Below are 11,658 nucleotides of genomic sequence, written 5' to 3'. Positions count from 1 at the left end.
CCTACCTACGCTACACGCTACACTACGCACGCTGCTAAAAATAATTAAATTCTAGTCTATGGTGCCATGGCGCCGATTCAAAGGACTGTGATTGGTCCATTGTTTGACGTTTAACCATAGACAATTTCTTTGTTTTTTTACAACACAATTTGACAATACAATTTTTTGATCTCACGGTCAGCAGTGAAAATAAAGCTCAATCACATGTAAGTTTTTTTATATGGTGTTTGTTGGCAAGATTGATTGGAAACGGTGATATATTTAACCGCGAAAATCGAAGTTCGCAAATTGCGGGCATCTGTCTCTGTCAATCTTATTACGCCTTCATTGGAGTAAAAGAGAAAGATCCCCGCAATTTGCGAATTTCGGTTTTCGCGGTAGAACCCGGTAGGCCCTCAGATCGAGGGCATTTCTATAGTACGGTTAACTTTTGTTCCTTGGAATTTTTATAGCTGGTCAACCAAATCTTGTCAGTAAAAAAAGGCGCGAAATTCAATTTTTCTATGGGACGATATCCCTTCGCGCCTACATTTTTCAAATTTGCCGCCTTTTTCTACTGTCAAGATCTGGTTGACCAAGTATAAAACACTCCCTTCGGTCGTGTTTTAATTTATCGCCACTCGTTTCGAATTTCCTCTTTTCCGCATTTATATCGTAAATATAACTATTTCCGCCCCCTCTGCCGCAAAATGTACAAAAAGCAAAATGTACACAACGCGCAAAATGTAACAACAGGTAAAATGCTAAATACGCAAAATGTGCACAAGATGAAACGTACAATAAGCGGAACGTACAAAAGCACATTGTACAATCGCATAATGTACAAACCTGAAAATGCGCACTACTAGCAAAACGTACAATACGCAAAACGTGCAATATGCAGATAGAGTTGTAAGCAAAATGTACATTTTTTTTGTATTTTATGTGTCCCACACCACTGCTGGGTTTACTCCTTTACCTTTATGGGGAAGGCCAAAATTTTTTCGAGATTTCGGTCAGTATGGCCTCAGTAATCGTGTTGGAAAAACATCCTGTATATAAAAGAAGAAACTGACTGACTGACATATCAACGCACAGCCCAAACCGCTGGGCCCAAAGTTTTAAAACTTGGCACGTAGATTCGTTATAAGGTCTAGGGGTGCACTAAGAAAGGATTTTTCAAAATTTACCCTCAAAAGGGGGTAAAATGGGGGTCCAAAGTTTGTATGGGGAATCATGATTTGTTAGACCATTTTATTAAAAACTTCGTAGAAGTATTTGTAACGACAAATTAGTAAACACGTGTTTCCGCATTTTTGAGAATGCAACCCCTAATAGGGGAAAATGGGGTCAAAAAGTCTGAAAAGATAGAAAATGATGATGGAGTCGCGAAAAACTTGTGTCAGACATCGAAAATGAACTCACCAAAATCTCGATGTGGGATCAGGACAATCTAGTCCGATTCAACCCTACCGAAACACAAGTTTGCGGACACGAACTTTTAGGGCACATCCCTAACCACGGAAGTACTGGGATTCTTGGAGTCGATATCGAGCTGTTAAGGAGGAGGTTAAGGAGTAAAGGAGTAAACCCAGCAGTGGTGTGGGACACATAAAATACAAAAAAAATGTACATTTTGCTTACAACTCTATCTGCATATTGCACGTTTTGCGTATTGTACGTTTTGCTAGTAGTGCGCATTTTCAGATTTGTACATTATGCTATTGTACAATGTGCTTTTGTACGTTCCGCTTATTGTACGTTTTATCTTGTGCACATTTTGCGTATTTAGCATTTTACCTGTTGTTACATTTTGCGCATTGTGTACATTTTGCTTTTTGTACATTTTGCGGCAGAGGGCTTCCGCCAAGCATTGCTAGTGCTTTTCATCCACTTAGGAGTTACTAGTCGTTTCATCTTCAACCATTTCGCACTATCTGCCAAATTTTTATTTATATTGGACCAAGTCATCGAGGTCATGACAGTACACCTACATTTTTTTGCACAATTTAATTAAAGTTTTCAACCAATTGAATCAATTGGCGTGGACGCAAAATGAATTTGGCTTGTTTCCTGGGGGCCAATTTTTGAATTTCGACCGCCTGATTTCGTGAATTTCGTTCAATAATATCTCCACTACTAGGCATTAAAATTCTACTAATAGAATTGAAAACCAGTGGTCAAATACCACTAAAGTCTATTTTTTTATTCGGTAGACTGAAATGACAGCTAATTGTATGAATATGAAATGTCATTTCATACTATTAACTGTCATTTCAGTCTACCGAATAAAAAAATAGACTTTAGATTCCCAATTTCTATCGCTCGCATTTCAATAATTAGCATTTCACCGTTTTCCACCGAAATTGAGCGCTCGAAATTCAAATATCGGTCTACTGGCATTTTTTTTAATTTCTGAAGCTCAATCTTAGTGACTGAACCATAAATCTAGAATAGGTGATTGTGATTACTTTACTGATTAGATAGTAGGAGATCCGACATATATGGTCGACTTTAATGTCTGACGGATGAAACTTACATATTATGAAAGAAAATATGTTCCTGAACATAAATAAATAGGGTTGCCTAAAGAAATATGGTCAAGGCATTTTTAATTAATTAAAAAAAAATTCTTCAAATTTCACCGACCTGTCTGACAAACGAAATAAGTTCCAATATAAAGTATACAACTTGTACAATATAAATCAACTAGGTTGCCTATCTTTTTCCGGTCACTATTATGTGGTTGCCGTGTTTAAACAGGTGAGTTTTTATCGATAATTGCACTCATCTGTCTGACGCTTGATTTATACATCAAAATGATGGTAATTTTATTGCGAATACAGTGGCATAGGGTTGCCTGCAAAAATCCGGTCACAAATAAAGGTTGCCAGGCTTTTAAATAAAATAAGAAGGGAAGACTTTTAGCGATAACTCATAAACGGTTTAACTTATTTGAAGAAAAAAATTTTTTTTTCAAAAAATAATTAAAAATAGTCTTGACCATATTTCTTTAGGCAACCCTATTTATTTATGTTCAGGAACATATTTTCTTTCATAATATGTAAGTTTCATCCGTCAGACATATCGGTGAAGGTCGACCATAACCATATATGCCGGATCTTAGACTAAGATTGTGTGGACGCTTGATGAGATTGACGCCAATTTATACTCAAACACACCCACTTTTCAAATTTTCTATGAGAAGGTATAGTATGTTAAGAAATTTTCGTCAGTAGAAAAAAAGCGGCAAATTTAATAAATGTAGGTAGTCGCGAAGAGTAATCGTCCCATAGAAAATGTGAATTTCGCGCCTTTTTTTTCTACTGACATAGTTGTTTGACCGGCTATAAGTAACTCTTTGCAAAATTTATTGCAAGTGAATTTTTCCCTTCGGCCGTGTACGTAACCGACCTTTCGTAACTGGTAACGAAGGAAGAAAAAATGATCTTTGTACGATACTGGTTTCGAATAAAGATTATTTTTTCTTCGTACGTAACCATAGTTACGAGAGAAGAAATTTTCTATTTGAAATTACGAAAAAAGACTATCTATTCCTCATACGTAACTGAGTCAAAATGTTTTAATCATCATTGAGCGTAGGTAACATACTGATATGAAACCTCTTCAAACTCCTTACTGTTATAGACTAGACTAACTGTTATATCCATGAATGAGTTTCAAAAGAAGACTCTATCTTAGTCTGTATCCTCCTTGTGACCAGTTAGAACTTATTGACGGAATGACGAATAGGAACAGATTTTCAGTGTGACCAATAGCTACAAAATTACTATGTGACTTAATAGAACTAAATTTACTTGTGACGGGTTGAAACAAATATTATTGCTTTCTGCAGTATGACCGGTTAGAACAAAATTTTGGTGTGACGAGTTGATCCTAAATCAGGAATACGATACTAAATTATGCCCTTAAACGGATCATTACATTATGCGCCAAGCATTTATTTTAATTCATTATACAGTTGCTAGTGTACTAGGTGCACCAAATTATAATTAAATGATAATATAGATCTATTAAGCCTTTCTTTGTAATTAACTAGCTTTTTCCCGCGGCTTCGCCGGCGTACTAAGACTACTAAAAAATGAGGTTTTCCCCAAACAAACTTTGAACCCCCATTTCACCCCCTTAGGGGGTGAATTTTGAAACATCCTTTCTTAGTGCACCCGTAGACCTTATAAGGAACCTACGTGCCAAATTTGGAATCTCTAGAACTAGCAGTTTGGGCTGTGCGTTCATATGTCAGTCAGTCAGTCAGTTTCGTTATGTAATCTAGTCCTTACTTAGTCTAGGCGAAGGATCGTATGAAGAAAATTAATTCTTACTATGTAACTGGTTACGAACCACCTTCGAAAGATGGTGACTGATTACGTACGAGAAAAAAATGATCTTTATTCGAAACCAGTATCGTACAAAGATCATTTTTTCTTCCTTCGTTACCAGTTACGAAAGGTCGGTTACGTACACGGCCGAAGGGGAATTTTTGACATATGCTCGTGATTATTTTCTATCGAGCGAAAGTCAAAAACTCAGGATTCGAATCACTGAAGTCCTATAATGAAAGGCCTCAAGATTGCTAATTAAATTTTTGCCAATCGTATTGTGATATTGCGATCTAAAAAACCGCTACGACCTATGACGCCTACGACATTTCAACCGCTATGACGCCTAAGTGTAAGGCCTGAGTGGACGCTCGAAGCGGAGCGTTCAGCGGGGCGTGCAGCGTGGCGTCGAGCTTCCAAGGGATTTGAGTAGCGTGCACTAAGGCCGCTACTATACGTTTGCATTTGTTTAACATGCACGCCGCACGCCCCGCCCCCTGCACGCCCAACTTGAGCGTCCACTCAGGCCTTACACTAATACGACATTTCAAAAACCCCGTTCTCTGAGCATACTGCAACTTAACCCCAGGAGGTAAAATAAAACAAACATTTACAAATATAAACATTTTATAACAAATATCGTATTTCAACACGCAGTGCCAGGCTTGGGAGTAACTTAGTTAGCCAGATGTCTAAATAAATTCAGTTACAATACAACTTACTCCAACATTCTGCCTTAAGCCCCCTCCAGACTATGTGCGTGAAGTGTGGAGGGGGCTTTAGATAATGCCATCAAAATACATCTATGTTACAAGTACAGTCGGCTCCAAAAACATCAATCTCGAGTTTTGCTAAGATTTTCGTCCGTCTTAACTTTGCACCGATTTGAATAGAGTAGAACAAAGTCTGGCCGTGTCATTATAATAATTTGTAATTAATGATGACATTTCCATACTTTGTCATTGCATTTGGCATGCAGGGTTCGCTTAGTCAGACTCAAGTCTACTACTTAGTTATCTAGCATAGGTAGACATTTTTAAAGCTAACTGTGCTTAAGTAATTCCTGTCATTGAAGTACATAACACATTTAGTAGCATACTTAGCTTTTAGCAAATTAAAAATCCTTGGATTTTACAGTAGGTATGTGCAGTCAACAGCAAAAGTTGCTAAGCGGGCGAGGTGTTCAAAATTATCTTTACGCGACTTTATTGTTAAGAGAATATGAGCGTGTCAAGGTAAGTCATTTTGAACACTTCGCCCGCTTCGCAACTTCTGCTGCTGACTGTACGAATACAGACTTATAACATATCTTTATAATAGTAAATATAGTACGAAGTAAGAATAGGCCAAAAATTATATACCTATAGTTTTAACTTATCTAAACGAATGTAGTGTGAGTTATTAAAATTTAGAACAAGTGAACTTAATAACTACAGGATGTCTAGCGAAGATTTTCTAATAATAAAATCCACATTCATCTTTTTCTCATAAAACTAAATAATTGTAGTATATATATATATATATATATATATATATATATATATATATATATATATATATATATATATATATATATATACATATATATATATAGTTTTTATTTTTTATTTTTTGAATTGTTATATCTGCCACTGGACACCCTGTAAATTATAAGCTTGCTAAGTTGCTATGTGACCTATTATATTACCGCGAATGCCGAAGTTCCACGAAGTTCGCAAATTGCGGGCATCTTTCTCTTTACTTAAATTAAGGCGTAATTAGAGTGAAAAAGAAAGATGCTCGCAATTTGCGAACCTCGGTGTTCGCGGTGTGCCCTCTGAGGTGAGAACCGTCTGTTTTATTTAAAAGTCCAAGGATTTTTCATAAGCTTTACACTAAATATTATTTGTCCTTATCATATCTATAAATATATACTTATGTATTATGTTGGCGTTTTGTGCATATCATTCCATTCTTAAAGCTAACTATATTTTTGATCACAACGACTATTTTAACACAGATAATTATTTAGAGCATGCAGCGCCATCTAGGGCGATTAGTTTGCACTATAACCGTCAGAGAATGATGAGTGGCGATTTTAAGGTCTTATTATATTAGCAATCAACAGCGTAGAAGCTCATTCTTGCAAATATGCGAAACCGCGCGTATTCGCGAATGAACATCTGGGGCCCGTTTCTCAAAAGCTTGTAACTTGTAATACAAGTGGAAGTCCCTTTTTAACAACAGCTGTAAAAAAGTGACATCCGCTTGTAGTACAAGTTATAAGATTTGAGAAACGGGCCCCTGACAGCCATCACATCTGAATGCCATGAATGTTTGTGGCCCAGGCATTATATCGTATTATAGATGATGTATAGTCACCACGAGGTGTGCTGAATAAGTTTACTGATGTGCTGACGGAATGTTTCCCAAATTGTGTAATTCTCATTTGGAAAAATGATTTGAAAATTTATGTTGTATGCATAGGAACCGAAATTTTCCAATTAGAAAATGAAAGTTTGCTTTTATTTTTGCCTGAAATTTCCGAGAACTTTTTGGTAACTTTCCGCAACTTTTACACCTATATCTGTCTTCAGAAAAACTAGACAACCACTGTTTGACCATACCACACATACCAATTTTTTATTGTCATTTTCTTACTTAATGAATGTTTTAATTAGGTATCCAGGATTTTGACTCTTGGAGACCCTATACATCTCTAAGGATAATTTGATTAACTACTATATATTGTAATCTTTTAGTTATGATGACACTTAGAGACATTTACATCTCTAAATAATTTTAGATTATAGTTTTGTATCTTTGTGTTCTTTTTTTCAATACTATTGTTATAGCGTTTTTTTTTTGTAATTCGACATTTAGAGACTTTATACATCTCTATGTAATACTTTAGTTTGATTTTATATTTGCGGCTTAGAAAGTTGTATTTTATAATTGTAGATGTGGTTTTTTTTGCTGTATGTAAATTCCATGTTGACGTGTAAAAGTGCCCTTGTGGCCTATTTGCTGAATAAATGTTGATGTTTGAAATGTTGATGTTTGATGTTTGATGGTCAAACAGTTGTTATGTAGTTTTTTTTTGCAAACTTCTGCTATTGGCTGAAATATCCTCTGTCATGTATAAAAATATGTATTGCATTTCGTAAATAATTGTGATTGTTTTTTTTAGTAGCGAAACCAGATTTACACTTGATTAAAATTTACAGTAACAAAATACATGTTTATAACATATTTTCTGTTGGTTACCGGATATCTGTCTTAAACCATCTAATAAATACATCATTGGTAAATAGACATTCTAAACATTCATATACATATAACGTAAATTAAAATTATTAATTAATTATATACTTAAAACAGGCAATTAACATCAACAAACAACAATTAAATACATATTCTTGTTAATTCTAAATCCATTATTAAGTATTTACAAATAAAAAACATTACTTTATGTTTTACACAAATACCAAACTGTTGTATTTAGTCCATTTCACAATGGATTGAATTTTACGAATTTAAAACCGCTTATAAAAAAAATACTTTGCAAAGGATGTTTGAAGATACATTAATATCTAAAATTATTTTTGTAAAAAGAATGATTTTAGATTGTTAATAAATTTGCACTTAATTTTATTTTAATAGTGCTGTAGGACTTTTATTTCATAAAAGTTTCATCTATTCGTTAAAAATCTCTTGGAGACTTTTTCTATTAAAATGTTTTGTGCTTATCAAAAATGTTTTAAGTGTTTTCATTAAAAACTTTTAAATGTTTTATGATATGTAGGAGTACCTTTTTGTAATGATATTTATGGATGTAAAATCTACATTTCCTACAATATGAATTATGAAAATATGTAGGGAAATCTTAAATATTTGGCATTTGATTTGGCTTAATATTTTTAGTCGCGAGTTAGTTTACAAGAGTTTCAAGAGTTAGGTACAAAATAATTAAGCTGAGTTATTAAAAGATTTTATCATGGATTATTAACTATCTTCACACAATCTACTTTTTATAATTAATTAATTACCTCAACAACCCTGGTTACACGTTCTAAATACTTACATAATCGTTCTTACGCATTTTCCAATTACATTTATGTAAAAACCATTTAACAATTAAATAGCGGTTATTAAAATAAGTACATAGTATGTTTTGGTAATTTCGTATACATTGGCAAATATAATTACGTATTTTTAAAACAAACTTCGTAGGCGCAGGCGCTTTTGGCTACATAAGTACGGTATAGCGTTATCGGTTACGCTTGTAGCGCGTAGCTCGCGCTTTGAGTGTGTTAACACTGTACTCACACTCGCTACGCTACGTTGTAGCCGATAAAATGGGTTTCCCGGCATGTAGCGGAAATGCTTCGTAGAGGCGAAACGACAACGTGTCGTGATTAGCGCTGAATGGGTTAAGAGAATTAACATACTCTAAAATAGGCATGTGTAGACTACGTAACTACGTAGGTACTACGTTCTTTAGTACGAGTTGAGATACGTGAAACTTTTATATAGATATCCATATCACGGAGTCTCTATAGTTAGGGCATAATTTAGTGCGATAAACAAACAAACAAGAGGGAAATTAGCTTGTACATAGGTACAACCTAGGTAGGTTGACCTATGAAATCTAGGTAGGTTGAAATGACCTCTATAGGTATAGAGGTCATTTCTTGCAATTATTAAAATCTCGTTTAAAAAAAAATTATAGTCGTTCATCAATATGAACGAATATAATTTAGGGCAGTGGTTCCTAACCTGGGGGTAATTACCCCCGTGGGGGTAAAACTGGTATTTTACGGGGGTAATAAGCTAACCTAATATAATAATACAACAAACGTACTTACACGTTTTATTTTTTATTACCATTGGCCCCATTGGGAGGAGGGGTAAAATCAGGTTCCCTAGTTAGTCATAGGGGTAACCGAACTGAAAAGGTTAGGAACCACTGATTTAGGGCCAATACCCTATCCTAAATGGTGCTTATGATAATATGTCCGTTATTACAAAGTAGGTACCTATATTGACTAGATATTTATAGGTAAATATTCATAAGAATTTATACATCGTGCGTTGCCCAACCATATTTTCATACATAAGGTGTACTCGGGTTATTCGGCAACTTCCATTTTTGGAACTATCCGAAATTCTGAACTTTATGGAATGACCCAAATACACCTTAAACCACATATAGTGCGTTTAAATTCGCATCTAGCAAAAAAGTGCGAAAATATCGCGGGTGCATTAAATGGGCTAGTAGGTAAACTTACTTTGTAACGTACCATATTTTTTAATAAATCATTTAAATACCTATTAAAATTTTATATCAATAACATAAATCAAGACAAATGTCTCGGAGTGTGCAACGAAAGAGTATAGAAGAAACTATAAATAAGTTGGTCACCACGTTAAAAACAAAAAGTTTTACAGAAATTATCTACAGTACAAGTAGTACAACGACAAATCTCTGCCTGCAATTCTGCAAGGGATTTATCAGGACAATAACTAACAAATAGGTACATGATTCTAACCGATACACTGTTAAAAGCCATAACAGACTACCGAATACCGCACCGCACCGCGACCTTGGGGCGGTAAAAATATCTCTTTCTAGCTTTAACTTATAGCTGCGTCCTTAACGCACGTACGGCGACCCCCAAGGTCGCGGTGAGGTGCGGTAGTCTGTTACGACTTTAACAGTTGACGCAATGACAAATCGAAGTAAAATCGTTCAATCTATAGACCGCTTAAGTGGTGACAGTTATAGTGGTAACACACTACCGCACCGCGACATTGGTGCGACGCACCCATAAGCGAGAGCGAGAAAGAGATATCTGTTTCCCGCTCTCACTTATGGGTGCGACGCACCAAGGTCGCGGTGCGGTGCGATAGTGTGTTAGCACTTTTAGAAAATTCGTTCAGAAATCGGGACGGAGTGGCGGACGCGAACTCGCGAGTTTACGGCGTGGTCACTTCTTCTTCTTGATGATGCTTGGCCAGTGCTAGAAGGATCATAGTTAGCTGTTTCCTGCTGATTTTGCCGTCGCTACTGTATTCTACGCCTTGGAGGATGGTCTCTTCGAACTCTAGTAGGTCCTGGGCGTCGTAATCCTGGAATTTGTGAAATAAATGGGTCAATCAACTATTTCTTGTTGTTATTCTGTCCCATCACCCAGGAGACAATAGTAGCATAGTTTCTTAGAAGAGCTTCTGTACCATGTTCTACAAACGTGCTTAGTAGATGTCCCATTATGGAAAGGCCTTATAACTACCAAAAAATTCAAGTTTGGTTCATTTAAATACGAAATAACTAGTATTTTAAGAGTGACCCAGGAGACCGTAACCATGGCAACTAGTGACAAGAAAAAGTTGATTCGCCCAAATAATAAATATTTGGGGATAATCTTACAACGATCGACCTAGCCCCAAACTTGCCCAAATTAAGCAAAGCTTGTACTATGGGTACTAGGCGACAATATACATAAATACAAACTTATATACATAGAAAACACCCATAATTCAGGAACAAATATCTGTGCTCATCACACAAATAAATGCCCTTACCGGGATTCGAATCCGGGACCATCGGCTTCGTAGGCAGGGCCACTACCCACTAGGCCATGCATTTTAGTGACATCATTTCGAGAAGAGTCGTGGTTTGCATTGGGCCCCATCAGGGCCCCATACATTCCACGACTCTTCTCTTTCCGCACAGACTCTACATCCTTCACGTTTAAAAATAAAAACCGGCCAAGTGCGAGTCGGACTCGCGCACGGAGGGTTCCGCACCATCAACAAAAAATAGAGCAAAAAAACGGTCACCCATCCAAGTACTGACCCCGCCCGACGTTGCTTAACTTCGGTCAAAAATCACGTTTGTTGTATGGGAGCCCCACTTAAATCTTTATTTTATTCTGTTTTTAGTATTTGTTGTTATAGCGGCAACAGAAATACATCATCTGTGAAAATTTCAACTGTCTAGCTACCACGGTTCGTGAGATACAGCCTGGTGACAGACGGACGGACGGACGGACGGACGGACAGCGGAGTCTTAGTAATAGGGTCCCGTTTTTACCCTTTGGGTACGGAACCCTAAAAATCGTGAAAGATAAAATTAAATGCTTTTGAATCAGTTTGATAATGATAGACTCTGGCAAGACTACATTGTCAGTAGATAAAGGCGCGAAATTCCAGATTTGTATGAGGGAGCGATCCTTCGCGCCTACATTTTTCAAAATTGCCGCTTTATCTACTGACTTGGCCTGCCAGATTGCTTTTTCTGCTGATAAAACTGATTTCCTAGAGATATCACTAGGTACATACATGTACAATGTAGTAT

At 36.2% G+C, this 11,658-nt stretch overlaps 1 protein-coding gene across 1 annotated transcript in view; it reads right to left on the bottom strand.

Moving 5' to 3' along the window:
* Positions 1-10,220: 10,220 nt before the first annotated feature.
* Positions 10,221-11,658, bottom strand: part of LOC134657834 (calbindin-32) — a 108,295-nt gene continuing 106,857 nt past the window's right edge. Inside the window, exon 12 of the mRNA XM_063513410.1 lies at positions 10,221-10,430. Coding sequence (XP_063369480.1) covers positions 10,278-10,430 — 153 coding nt within the window. The 3' untranslated portion in view covers positions 10,221-10,277. The remainder of the gene's footprint in view (positions 10,431-11,658) is intronic.

This window comes from Cydia amplana, chromosome 21 (genome assembly GCF_948474715.1).
Source record: "Cydia amplana chromosome 21, ilCydAmpl1.1, whole genome shotgun sequence".
Taxonomy (NCBI): domain Eukaryota; kingdom Metazoa; phylum Arthropoda; class Insecta; order Lepidoptera; family Tortricidae; genus Cydia; species Cydia amplana.
This window is presented reverse-complemented; position numbering and strand designations above follow the sequence as displayed.